The 13,846-nt window shown below is 42.1% G+C and overlaps 2 protein-coding genes across 2 annotated transcripts; one reads left to right on the forward strand and one right to left on the reverse strand.

Moving 5' to 3' along the window:
- The first annotated feature begins 1,417 nt into the window (after window positions 1-1,417).
- tmem130 (transmembrane protein 130) lies at window positions 1,418-5,219 on the forward strand. Its single transcript, XM_084039839.1, has 8 exons — window positions 1,418-1,487; window positions 1,564-1,646; window positions 1,726-1,897; window positions 1,978-2,123; window positions 2,384-2,468; window positions 2,618-2,820; window positions 4,316-4,422; window positions 4,730-5,219. The coding sequence occupies exons 1-8, from the start codon at window positions 1,480-1,482 to the stop codon at window positions 4,871-4,873; spliced, it is 948 nt and encodes a 315-aa protein (XP_083895965.1). The 5' UTR covers window positions 1,418-1,479; the 3' UTR covers window positions 4,874-5,219.
- A 2,546-nt stretch (window positions 5,220-7,765) lies between these two features.
- On the reverse strand, window positions 7,766-12,207 carry nptx2b (neuronal pentraxin IIb). Its single transcript, XM_084039941.1, has 5 exons — window positions 11,545-12,207; window positions 10,819-11,038; window positions 10,153-10,397; window positions 9,852-10,031; window positions 7,766-9,005 (listed from the first exon to the last, which is right to left on the reverse strand). The coding sequence occupies exons 1-5, from the start codon at window positions 11,983-11,985 to the stop codon at window positions 8,775-8,777; spliced, it is 1,317 nt and encodes a 438-aa protein (XP_083896067.1). The 5' UTR covers window positions 11,986-12,207; the 3' UTR covers window positions 7,766-8,774.
- Window positions 12,208-13,846: the final 1,639 nt, after the last annotated feature.

The following is a 13,846-nucleotide window of genomic DNA, read 5'->3' on the forward strand; positions in this document are numbered from 1 at the left end:
TAGTTCAGTTCAATCATGGCAATAAACAGCTGCATCCTTAGATACTTCCTAATTGGGAACTAACAAAAAGCTACGAGCCAAACAACCAACATTATCTCTTTTTAAATAGGTGGTTAGCTACTTTCCAATAAAACAACCAATCAGAGAACATTAAACAGTTCCTTCTCATCCAGTGGCCTTTTTTATTTATGAAAGTGTGATGTTCACGAATTTTAGTTGACAGACCTCCAAAGAGTTTGCTGCTTAGACAGAGAAAGGTGTCCAACACAATTTTCTCTTATTATGAGAATATTTGACTGATATGTGGCTTATGAAAATGGGTCCAATATTGACTTTGGTGACTACGGAGCGAAAGAATCATTCAAAATCTGTGCTCGAGTGAACAAACTCTTGGTCTTGGTCGTCAGCATCCAAACCCATGAGACAGGGATCCAGGAAACAGAGTCTCAGTGGGGTCTCATGATGGGGGTAAAAGTGCATCCTTCTCATTAAGTATTGTACAGTTTGCATGAAAGCATGGCCAATAGTGCAGTCCTCTGCTGTAACATATTGTTTATGTGTGCTCAAATCAGACACTAGTTCTTTCTTTCTTTTTTTTCTTAGAAATGTCAATTTAGCACGCCTCATTGTGTGGAACTGGAATAGTATTTTTATCTCACCGACAAAGAAACTATTTATAAATACAGTGCCACTGTTTTGACCATTCAAAAAAGAGGCAACTGCGGTTGCCAGAATTTTACGCTAAAAAATACGACAGAGTTTTTCCTACAAGTACGGTAAAAGAATATTAGAATGGCTGATTTTACCGTGAAGAATATAGTTTTATTCCATATTTCAAAATTTACGTTTTTACCATAGAAGAACAAATGCGTTGCCTTCTAATTAACATGAATGAATCAAATGATGACAAATCCAAACATATTTGGGTCTTCACTAACCCTCTCATCTTCCACAAAGTAAAGCTTCAATGATCATGTGTAGGCTTTATTTTGATTACATACAATCATATTTTATTTCTGTATAAGTAAGAGAGAAAGGGGGAGATTACAGTGACTTTACAATCAAATCTGAATATAGGCCAACAAAAATGTAAATAATGTCTTTATTACATCATCTAAACATAATATAAGCACAGTCCCAGCAATCAGTGGCTTTGAACAGCTTGGTTTTGAGTTGTTAGCACCACCATGTGGATATTAATATCCCTCCACTCTCCTCATGAAAATGTTATTTCTGTTTTCAAAGAGTTGCCCCACATCTCTGAGAGGAATGTGACTCGGCCAGAGCCTCAAAAGCTACTCAAAAGCTGATTGTTGTTCTCGGAGCCACATGATTGAAACGCATGGTGACAATTTCAAGCCTTTAACAGCTCTCATGCTCTGAGTCTCACAGGCAGAAGGAGCCTTCCTTCCCCATGTCCAACCGCTCTGCGAGGATCGACTTGATCTTCACGCCAGGTCCCCCAGAGGACCAGCAGATATGGACAGGTAACATCTCCCACCACCTTTCAGACATGTGGACATTCTCGGCCCTGTTTTTAAACTGTGGGATGTATGTTTGCAGAAGAAATGTGGCGTGGATCTTGATGCTCCTTCCCCTGGCCGTCCTGGGTGTGGCAGAGACCACGGATCCTTTGAGAGACTTGGGTAGGCCGTCGAGCATTTCTCATTTATGCTTTTCTTACATCGTTGCTTCATTACTCCGAATATCTTTTCTTTTCCGCAGAAAACATCGCTGGGAAGTTGGTTTTCTATCAGATGGAGGGGAATGCCACCTACGTGAGGGACACAGGAGAACTGGCTTCCGATGTTCCCACTGAGACCATGTTTGAACTCTTCGACCCTCACCAGAATTTCAGCACAGCACAGTTCACCTATACGTGGGACCTGGGGAACGGGTACGAGGACTTTGCATGTTGGAAAATACAAACGAGGGCGGGATGCTTCTCTTTCTCTTCTAATGCTTCTTTTGATGCAGAGAGGTGATCCAAGGGACCGAGCCGGTCGTCCGCTATCATTACTCTGAGTCGGGGAATTACACACTGCGGCTGAAAGTAGGAGCGACTATGACTCAATATGAACCTCCGATCACTGACGTCTACTCCACGGATGTCCAAGTGCTCGGTTTGTAATTTTATGTTTTTGTTCATTTGCAGTTTACCAAAGTGAAAAGCTTCATTTTCAGCCTCAGAACTTTGATGATGAGGTTATGTCTCAAATGTCAATAAAACAAGGCAGGTTGCTGAGATTGATCCTAGAAATAGGACTCATTGGATGTTCAGTGGTAAAGTTACTGTCAACATGGATTCATAGAGGTTTGTGCTATAGATTAGCATTAATTCTAGAAAGTGATTAAATGATGAATAACTGAATTTAATTTGTAGATGTCATCAAACACATCGAGCTGAAGGGACCTTCGGATTACGAGGTGTCTCAGAACAGCAGTCTGGCTTTCCACGTTGATGGGAGGTAAGCTGCATTTTGTGTTTATTGCAAAAGATAACGTCTTCACACCGATATGATCAAGTTAAAAATGATTATTATTAGTATGAGAAGTAACATCCATCTGCTGACTCTTTCATAATCCATATTTTAATGCACGTATTGCGTGTCTTTAGTCCTCCCATGTGGGTGTGCTGGCGTTTCCTCCACAACTGTGTGCCGGACATGACGGGGGGCTGCACGCTGACCATGCTGTATGAAAACACCCTGCGACTGAACCACACCTTCACCTCCGCCGGCGTCCACTGCCTGGACATCAGCGTCCGCAATGACGTCAGCAAGCTGCAGACCTCCTTCAGCCTTAATGTCAAGAGAAGCAGTGAGTGGCGACACACACGACTCAGCCTTACAGGCTACGTTCCACAACGAAACGATGGAAGGCAATAGGAGATAGAAAGACACAAACTATGTGGGCGAGAAAAGAAACGGGAGTTTCTGAATGGAGGGTTTTGCCCTTTCAGGGTTATGACATAATTCCAAAATCTACTAGATAATACCAAAAGACAGGTTCTAGCAGAGGTTCTTCTCATTCATACTGCTTTTGTGTAAGACCCTTCTGTAACACTTTCTATGAAGTATATAATGCATCATAAGCACATTTATGACACATTATAATGCATTTATAAGGCTTTTATAAAAGTGGTTATACATGTTTATAACCATACATGACACCTTATAACAAGGTTTATGGTTATGCATGCTGAACTTATAATACATTATGTCCACCACTTACATAATACTTTATAGATCTTGTTATAAGGTGTCAGGCATGATTATAAACATTAATACACTTTTATGAAGCCTTATAAATGCATTATGATGTGTTATAAATGTGCTTATAATGCATTATATACATGCCCTTCACAGAAAGTGTTACCGATCCTTCTAACTCGTATTTACACCTAATTGCACCTTGAATCACGTCACCGTGGCAACTCCCACATAACGGAGATGTGACCTTGGCGACCCCTCACCCAATCAACACATTCATTATACAAGTGCAATGAATAGGGGACAAAACTAAAGTCACACCAAAGTGTCATGGCTTTATATATATATATATATATATATATATATATATATATATATATCTTTGCCATGATTCATCAGTTCCATAGTTATTTCTAATAATTACTCTCTCATTTATCCTTTCTCCTCTGGATGGTCTTCCATAATCAAGAAGGCTCTTGTAACAGAAGTTGTGTCATGAGGTGTTTCTGATGGAAATCACCACGTGCCGTCGAGCTGCGTTAGTTCCACGGACGGAGAGGGAACAGTGAAAATGGAGGAATCTGAGCACAGAGCGGTCCGACCGCTCGGCACATGTCTGCCGTGCTCAATCGATTCGCCGCTGTCGTGTGATCCGACTCAAACTCCTAATAACCAGCTGTTGGTGCTCATTGACAGAAACATCTTGAAGACTTTGACCTCTGTTTCCGTGCCGTCCAGGCGGCGTGGTCACAAACTAAACAATGTTTCCCAACTTCATCCATCACTGATCAAAGTTCATTTCTCTCTTCATATCTCCTGAAACGGAATGAGACTGCACATGCATGTCACATTCTGTCACCGATAGCAACAGGTATTAGACTATGGAAGCTTCTCCAAAACTAAGTTTCTCTGTGACTCTGATTGTAAAAGGACCATTGGGACTCTTGGGACTTTGAGAATGTATTAACTCTGAAAATCATGCGTATTCTCGTCCTGCTCAATGTGTAACGTGTCCTGAGATGACTTCTGTTGTGATATGACACTATAAATACAACATGAATTGAATTGAATACTGACACTTCTCTTTTCGGTGTGGATTGCAGCTAACACCCACTTGTTCTTCATGCTGTCGTGCGCCGCCATTCTTGTAGCAACCTTCTCCTTCATCACGGTCATCGCCTGCCGCCCTCGCCATCACAGCAGATCACAGGTACAGAACAAAACTACATCTCACTGACGCGACCACATGACACACGGGGAAACGGGGAAAGGGGGGAAGGTTTCAGTATAGTGATGCTAAAAGTCCTGTTTTTTTAATCATGTTTATTCATGTAACATATTCACTGATGAACAGAATCTAAACCCTCATGAAGAGCTTTGGTGAATTCATTTCATGACCACAAGGAGGCTGTCTGTGCCCAGAAACAAATACACACCTGAAATTCTTCATGGTTTGTGTCGCTCTATTTAACTTTCACCCCTTTAAAAGAAACTCTGGATGTGTTTGATTTTTGCAGATTGCTACTTCCAGTAACGCCATATTCCTGAAGAACCAAGACTCTGAAGGTCAAAGCAGAATTGTGTTTAACTTCCCCAACATGGAGAGGGGAGAGAAGGAGCCGCTCCTCCTCCTGCAGTACGGGAACCAATACTCCTCCTAACAATCCCGCTGCTCCTCTGTCTACTGTCAACTGTGATCTTTTCATTTTGCATGTCGCCATGTTGTGGATGAATCTGTGGACGGTCAGTGCACAACACACAGCCTGTGTGTGTTCAGGACTACGGTCTAAGCTGTGGAGTCACCCGTGTTCAGAAAGTATGCCATGAAGGGTGATCAATTAATGAGCCACGGAGCCTGACATTCACATCAACTCATAATAAATTAATAGCACGACGGCAGGTCATGTTTAAACAATGATTGTTAATATGAGCATGCTGTGAATGGATCAGTTTATTATGTTTTTCTTTTCGTATTATTGTAAGTATGAATTTGAGCCTCGCTTTGCTTTCCAGAAAAACAATAAAACATTATTCCTTTTTTAGAAGTTTTTTTTCCCCTTGCAGTGCTACATATAGTCATTTAAATAATGCATAATATATTTTTCAACTCAGTTTTGACCTCCTGACGGTTAAATTCTTGCACATATATAGTATGTACTATGTACTGATACAATAATATCAACATACTTTACATTTCTGTACAGATTGTGGAGTAAATGATGCAAAGATGGTGAAAAATGTGATATTGTCACATTTCCCAAAGATATCAATTAATGCACATTTCCTTACACACACACACACACACACACACACACACACACACACACACACACACACACACACACACACACACACACACACACACACACACAAACACACAAACACACACAGACAAATCAAAGGTATACAATAAGAATAATATTGTCTGCTTTATGCAGTTTAACACACTATATACTACAATCTTGCAGTATGTGATATTGATGGGATGTGATAGGAGCTGCTAGCAGCTTCTACCAATCCAATTTATAGATGAATATCTTTCACTTGGAAAGTTAAATGTTTTATTACCTGTGGCAGGGGAAAAGTCAGGGGATCAACAAAGTTATTAAGTTTCATCCTCTGGATATACATTTCATGGAAATCCATCAATTAGTTGCACCCAAAAGACACAGAATGAAGGTAGAGCCTCACTGCAGTAAACACATATTCCACTATAAGGTTCAAGCTTCTTAGCAAAGCAGAAAATGTGGTAATTATTGAATAAGAAAACCTAAGAGATTGTCTGTTTCTATAAAATCCTGGAATCTTTCCAACTGTGCTGACGTCTGAGTTCCGTGACGGTGTTTAAAAACAGCTCGTCCGCCGTTAGAGATGTCACAACTTTATTAATTGTGCGTCTCCTGATGAATGCCAGCTGTCAGAGGTGCGATGGGGAGCGGCGGGTGCTAAGAGGAATACTTCACGTACATCAGAAGATTGACCTTGAGCTGAAACACTGCTGTTTGAAGAACGTTTAATGAACGTGGCTTTTAATCGTACTCATATCCACTGAGGCTACATATGGTTCTTATGTGGGGTCACTAAAATTGAAAAAGTTGTCTATGTGGTTTGAATAACATAGGTGCTCTCTCATTTTGCGTTAGCAAGATTAGAATCATTCATAGGGCTTAATATCCCCTCCTTTTAGCTCATTTTGGGTCCCCACCAACTCCAGAGAGAAATATCTGGCTCTAAATACTATGTTCACTGGCTGTTTACTGTGTCGGTGGGTTTGTCATTATGAACAACCTCTTTCACATACAAACTCAAAGTCATAAGATCGATTTTTAATATAAAGAATATTAATTAGTGTAGATTTATGTCATTCTGCTAATAAAGAGAACGTGTAATTCCCTGGTTACTGAGAAAAACAGTGAAACCTGCCTTTATTCCGTTCAGAAGAAAAGCATTTTCCACTTAATTATTTCTAATTTAATGGAAGGACTTGTTTTTGTCACATCCTGCTACCTGGTTGTCATTTCGTTTGTGAGGGTTCAAGGTAATTTACTTCATTTCGCCTCTTTGTCGTTCATCATTTTTGAATCATCCCTTTTGTATTCTTTTTGCCACGGTACAAATACACCAACAATTAACCAACCGACTTTGTTATGAATAAAGTCAACAGATACAGACTGGCCTTGGACATCTTCTTTTCCATCTCCGTGATCATTATTGATTGAACTCAGCTCTGCATAACCAAATGGAGACTTTTTATGTAATTGCTTTTTTTTCATGCTGTTGAAAATGTCATGCTGTGAATAGAGGAACAAAATAAAATCCTCAGACAAGACCACCTGAAGAACACTGAAGTATGAAAATGAACCCGACGACTTCACCAAAGATCACAGTGTTAAGGCTGCGTTACGTAAACACGATTCCTGTGTCCAGAGACAATGTTGTTTCGATGTTATAGGCCTTATATCATCACATGTATGAAAGGAAAATGCAAATTTTTCTAACTGATTGTTCCATTTCCCTCAGTTTCAGCAACTCATCTCGCATTAAACATAATTTCATTTATCAGGATTCTATGGAAGTTGATATACTTCATGGTCTCTCAAATACATGTATAGTTTTCACCCTATGTGAGGTGAATCAGAGCAGCAGGCGGATGGAAAGAGCTGCTTTGTCTGAGGGAGGGGGTGTATGTGACGCCACCCCTGACCTTTCGGCCTCTCTCATCTGTTAAGTGTTGCTAATGCCACCCAGGACACCTGTTGTTGTCTTAGCCCAAGCCAGCTGAGCCTCAAGATCCTGCTCAGCCTGTGTGTTTGACACATGTTGTGTCACCTCAGCAGCTTGACCAATATCACTAACAAGAGACCAGGTGGATGGAAGACATAACCAACCACAGGTGAACTGATTGATACATATGTTAAAAGTTAAACTTGCAATGTAATGACAGATAAAACAAAAACAACATTTTGCCGTATTAATTTTCTTTATTTTCCACATTTTCATTTACTGGTAAAACAAATGACTTTTAAGTCATAAAACATTTAATTGCACTTAATTCTCCATAAGAAGGCCACAAGACAAAACAAACAACTCCTCATACATGTGCTTAAAACAGAGATTACATTTAAAAAATAAATATATATATATATTTTTGGACAGCGACACTTAATAATGGAAACTTACACCACACATGCGAATGATTCATGTACATTCAAAACCACATTGTAGTTACAATCTAATCTGTTATATTTGGGATGCTCGGTTAGACAATCCACTGCAACAATGTTACAAATCACGAGGAAAGATATATCACAACGTTGAAGCTATGAATATATTTCCAACATGAAAGGCAAAGAGAAAAAGCACTGTGATAGACTCAGAAGTATCACTGGTATCAGTTACATAAGCCAAGGGTGAACAGTAATATTTATCCATATGCTCCAACGACTTTTCCACTTGAAATGACTGAACATGTCAAGATCCGAGGTGGGATTGGTGTTGGCTCTAAGCCTATTCCAAGTTAAGGAATAGACACAACACTAGCCAGACCTTTAATCTTTCCTCATTCCCACCGCACGCCATACCGGCTCACATGCCGGCGCTGAACTGTCGGCTCGTCTGGACCTCGGGGTATTTGTAGTCGTAGCGCTCCATGCGTGCGTCTGTGACGGGCAAGAGTGGATTTTCATTACGTCCCAGCTTTTGGTGTGTGGGAGACTATTTCAGGACGAGGATGTATATTAGGTTTTTGCACCGATACCTCAGGGGACCTTCTACCATGGTGGTGGGTGTACTGGAGGATTGAAGTACATTAGTCATGGTAAAGAAAGGCTGGGATATACTCTATATCGCTCTCTGATCGCCACTTGAAATTAAATATCCACCAGTCGTGATGGTGTTCAGCCTCCACATGACCTCTGGTCACAATTATCTCTGAGAACAACAGATCAAATAAGATTCCTATGTGCCTTTGTGCAACATAAAGTCCATAAACTGCCCCACAGTAAGAAAAAAAAATAAAAATGCTAATGATGGAAACACTACAGAGAGGCAGACAGATGAGTTTTAAGCGTCTGGCAGTCGTTCCTGACACACCTCCAAGGGCCTCTTGAACGCTCCCCTCCCAAACACTTCCACATTGGTGGCCAGCCAGGACACCACATTCCCGGGCAGATAGGAACTACAGTTAGCCATGGACTGGATCTCCACCGGCTTCAGAACGCGGTCCCAAATGTTCACCTGACTCAGCTCGCCCACGAAGGCCTGTCCTGCATCAAAGCGCCCGCCCACCACGTCCTGTAAGGGCCATAAACAGCAGGATGTAAAGCGTATTAACACCAATATCATCACACATCTATATGGAGGAAGTGGTCAGCGGGCCTATGGATGGACTAGTCATTACATTTCCGGACTAAATGAATGTTTTATTCTTTATTCTGTTGGATGATGTAAATGTTGAAGCATCTAAATTGACACGTGTGTAAACGTCTGATGTGCCGTTGACAGGAGTTTAATAAAGCTTTAATAAAGCTTGTCTAATAAAGCTCATCCTGAGGGGGACATGAATGTCAGGGGATCACTAGTATCATTAGGGAACATCATCTCTGTGCAATATATGGTGACGAACTTTGACCAACTGGTGGCTTTAGATAAAAAAAAGTCTGAGCATCACCAAAATCATTAGGGTTCATCCTCTGGGGAACACAAATATCTAAATGTCATGGTAATCCAGCTGTTGATTTATTTCAGGTTGAACCACATTTGATCATTTAGAAACAACATTTCCTATTGAATTAGCTGGTTTTCACAATTTGCTCTGAGTCGTGTTAGAAAATATCCCCTGATGGGAACAACACTGATTAGATTTTCACAAGAGGTTACAGACTGACAATGTTCCCTGATTGGTCCAGGAGGAGACCTCGGCATGTGTGGGCAGTGGCAGGTCTTACATTATCTTATGAATTGTTTTGTTGAGTTAGCCTGCCAATAGCTTATTAGTGCTGCTTTAGATGTGTGAAGGTGCTCCATAAATAACACGGCTTATTAGCTGAACTGCTTGGCACACCTGGAGGTGTTTGACTTGTGAAAATTACAGAATGCTGACATAAATAAATGTCGATGGCTGGCGGTTCAGTTCCTTACCTGCTCCTGCCCCAGGATGATGACTCCCCCGGGTTTTATGGGGTGCCAGGCCGCCAGGTTGTCACCAGTTCCCAGCTTGGCTCCATCTTGGTAAGCGTCCCATTGGCCGTCCCGTGTCGTCCAGGAGATGCAGATGTGGTGCCACCTTCCATCACGCACCTCCAAAGGCAACTGGGCCACCTGATGGGTGAAAATACAATCTGCTTAGTCACGGTTTGTTGAAATAAAAGCACTTTGTATGGTGCACGTAAGAGATTTGTGATGTTGAAGTTAACGTTCTAAGGATAAAGAGACTACTCGCCTTGTCATTGATTAGCAGCTCTATTGGGTTGTTGCCCCATTCGATCAGCACGATCTCATTGGCTTGCCCCGGTACGCCGTACGAGAAGGGCGTCCCGATGCCAGGACTGGCGCTGGACTTGATCCACATGCAGAGTGTGAAAGCGTACATCTCTGGCAGGCTCTTGGTGATGCGGCCGTACAGGTAGTTGGTCCGCTGGGGGAGGGACAGCTTAAACTGCTCTGGGGACTTGAAGTCGCCTGCTCCTAATGAGAGAGAGAGGGGAGGGAGAGGGAGAGGTGTCCGTGAGCTTTATTTTGACTAATTATGGAATGAAAGCGAGGCAACACTTCCCTTTATGTTTAACACACAGTCGTGATGTAAAACCTTGACAAAAGCCTCTTTTATGTAAAAAAAATCCATGCCTGTCTGTGAATCATCAGACCCTCTCAAGTCTTTTATTCCCCAGGCTGCTTTCCTCTGCCTCTTCTCCATTAGTGTAGTAGATGCACAATAGGTTGCGTGCTTTATATAGTCTCATCCCCCCCTGTGGAGCACCATGTACCATTTTTCCAATTCATCCTCTCTACGAGGTTACCTGCCTGATCATCTCGAAACACGATTTCAACTTGACTTCTTCTGCACAGATTTTGACATTTGCTGAATGACACGGTGTTTTCCTTTCACCTTTCTCCAGCTCGCTGATCCTGTCCACCAGGGCGTTCAGCGTGCTCTCCGTCTTCAGCCTGTAGGCGGCCGTGGCGTTGGACAGCATGCTCTTCTCCTCCTCCAGGCTGCTGACTTTCTTCAGGAGCTGCTTCTCCAGCACCCCGAGCCGACGCTGCAAGAGGTTGCGGAGCTCGCTGGGGAACGAGGCGCCGGACACGTTGGCTCGCAGCTGCTGTTGCTGGGGAAGGAAGGACGGACAGGACAGCGTGAGCACGAACCAGGACAATGAACCTGCGACAAGTGATGACACACAGGACTTCGCTGCTCTGTCGCTCCATCCTTCTGCATGACGGATTAGGCAAATTCACTTTCAGGGCTGTAGAAGGTTTTGGTCAGTTTTCCATTCCTGTTCTTAGATGAGTTTATTTGGACTATGTTAAAATAACTGTGGCTATAGATGATCCCATGTGCCTTTCATAGGCCTTATTATAATCATGAGAGGTCAGAGGCCATAACAGTTCGCCATTAAGACACCAGTAGAATAATTGGCCATGCATAGGAAGATTAAAGCTGACCAATTAGACAATTATCTCGTTCTCACATGTTTGATCACCGTGATGCGTCATTATATTCAGAAGTGACAGTCTACTGCTGAGCGGTGAATCGACCCGGTGTCCCACAAAGCCGGTCCAAGAGCTTTTACGCATGGCTTTTTACGCTTTTACGCATTTGATTCCGACTTACCTCCAAGTTCTCCAACCGGTCCTTGAGCCCTTGCATGGTTTTTCCAAGACTGTCTATGGTGTCATTCGGATCTCTGGGAACATCCCCCATTGTATTTTGCTTTTCTTTGCCCCAAGAAGCCCCCTTCTCATACTTCCTATCGTCGGTGGCGGAGGCGCACAGGGACAGCTTGGTGGTTAGCTCGTTGATGGTGCCGATCTGTTTGGAAATAGTTTCTTTCTGTTGTAAAATGGTCTCTCGTAGCTGCATGACAGTATTCCGGAGCTCCTCTTCTTGGCTTCCCGCGCTCAGCTCCGGTAACAACGTCACGGGGCAACTTGCGTCGCCGCTGAGGGGAATAGCCCGGCAGATGTACCGCTTTCCATCGTCCTCCTGGCCGCTCGCTAGTTGACCGCAGCCCAGCGCACAAACACACAGCATCCCGCACAAGAGTGAAAACATACCGGCGGCGGTTCAGAAGAAGGAGAAAGTGGAAAGCCTGGCACTTAAACCCGTAACGCTGTCTAAATAAGTCCGGGTTAAGTAGGTGAAAGTGCGCCCCCAAGTAGGTCTACCCCAAAACCCTCAGGTGTAACTGTTTCTACAAAGTAGCGCCATGACTCTCCGGCGAAATGAAGGGAATTGTGAGCAGAAAATCCGATCATGGGTGACTCGATCACTGTAAGCTCGTGTTAAAGGAACTATTTCTGGCGCTAACGGGGAGCGCAGTGTGGTGCTGATCGGACAGCTCCTCTTAGGAAAGAGGATTACCAAAAAAAGGTGTCTGCGGAGGCTCCTGGATTGGCTGTAGTAGGCTGACGTCACTGAGCAGCTGGGTCAAACCATTGGTTGATTTATTTATTTGGAAAGTTAATTAAGCATTTAAGACTCGAGGAGTTAATTATCTCACAGCAGTTAGGCTGATAAGTGAGTTTGTTGCATCTCAGTATCATTTCATGTCCCACATTTGTTCTTGTCTATTATATTTATAGTATTGACATGTAAAAAATGCCACTGAACAATACATAAAATAAATAAAACAGTATTGCCACAATATTGCTATATCTATTAATGAACTGAGTGGGTTAAGAGTGCTTCACATTTGATTTGATTTTCTTGTTGGATGCAACTTGATTAGATGACAAATACAAACATGAAATATCATGTGGAGGGAAATGGCCTCGGGGAGAGTGGTGCCCTTTTCTATAGAATGTAAATCTAAGAAAAATGCAAGGTAATCTTATATATTTTGCCATATTGGTCCATTGATTGTAACAGCAGCGGCGATCAAGCAAACCGTCAGCTGGTTAGTAAAAAGGTGGGAATGCAAAGCAGAGAAGAATATTACAATTAAAAAAAATAATAAAATAAGATTAAACAACCAAAAACTTAACTTTAACCAACTAAACATATTTTTTTGCAAAGATCAATATCATCTTGTACAAATAATACCAATAATAACAAATTATAAATAAGGAATATGACATGAAATGTACTTAATTTGGCTTTTAAATCAAAATAAAGTGACGTAACATTTGCTCTAGTGAGATTTAGATTCCGAACGGTAAGAACAGCAAGCAAGTAATTATACTATCTGTACATCAGAGAATGCCAATTTAAAGGCAGAGTTTTCCAGCCGTCAAAAACATGACAAATCAATATAGATGCAGGTGATTCTCTTCAATAAATGAAGCAGTGAATAAACAGGATGTGCTGGTAAACAATTAGCAACAGCTGCCTGCCTGGCAGTGAAAGGTCAATGAGGCTAGTTGTGCAGACTGGAAGACGCACCACTGTGCTTTGAGCGCGGCGTCCCACCGTGCTCCGAATCACATCGTCACTCAGGGAGCTTTTTAATGACAGAGTTAACAGTTTGGTTTTATTTACCAAGTGCACATTGTTCAATAGTTGGCATTTTAAAACAGCAAGGATCTCAGCTGTCGGGATTCGGATTCGCTCTAAATGAACCATCTTTGAATAGAAAACCCTGTTGGTGATTACCTGAAACGTTGTCTGTTACTAGGTTACCGTAGTTACGGGCAGCTTCAGACTAACGTCAATGCAGCACATCATCATTTTGTCATGACTGACACGTGTCCATAACATATTGCAGAAATCCGTCATTTTGTATGGAAAGCAGAAGATTCTTCCCACTTAGATTAAAGGAGCTGATCAATGCTGTGACTATTCAGCACCTTTAACTAAAACCCATTCATATGAAAAGCATATTTTCATCGGTGGAGGAAGTATTCAGCACCTTTGGTCAAGTAAAAGTACTAATACAACAACATTGTTGGACAGTAATGATGCATCAGTGCATAAG

This window comes from Eutrigla gurnardus (genome assembly GCF_963514095.1).
Source record: "Eutrigla gurnardus genome assembly, chromosome: 22".
Lineage (NCBI taxonomy): Eukaryota > Metazoa > Chordata > Actinopteri > Perciformes > Triglidae > Eutrigla > Eutrigla gurnardus.

Excerpts from the sequence above, each read along its gene's own strand:
- nptx2b (XM_084039941.1), bottom strand. The coding sequence starts at position 11,985 with ATGTTTTCACTCTTGTGCGGGATGCTGTGTGTTTGTGCGCTGGGCTGC. Across the intron at positions 10,032-10,152 it reads AGCTGCTAATCAATGACAAG|GTGGCCCAGTTGCCTTTGGA; the intron begins GCGAGTAGTCTC and ends TTCACCCATCAG. Across the intron at positions 9,006-9,851 it reads TCATCCTGGGGCAGGAGCAG|GACGTGGTGGGCGGGCGCTT; the intron begins GTAAGGAACTGA and ends TGGCCCTTACAG.
- tmem130 (XM_084039839.1), top strand. Across the intron at positions 1,647-1,725 it reads GGATCCTTTGAGAGACTTGG|AAAACATCGCTGGGAAGTTG; the intron begins GTAGGCCGTCGA and ends TCTTTTCCGCAG. Across the intron at positions 2,124-2,383 it reads CACGGATGTCCAAGTGCTCG|ATGTCATCAAACACATCGAG; the intron begins GTTTGTAATTTT and ends TTTAATTTGTAG.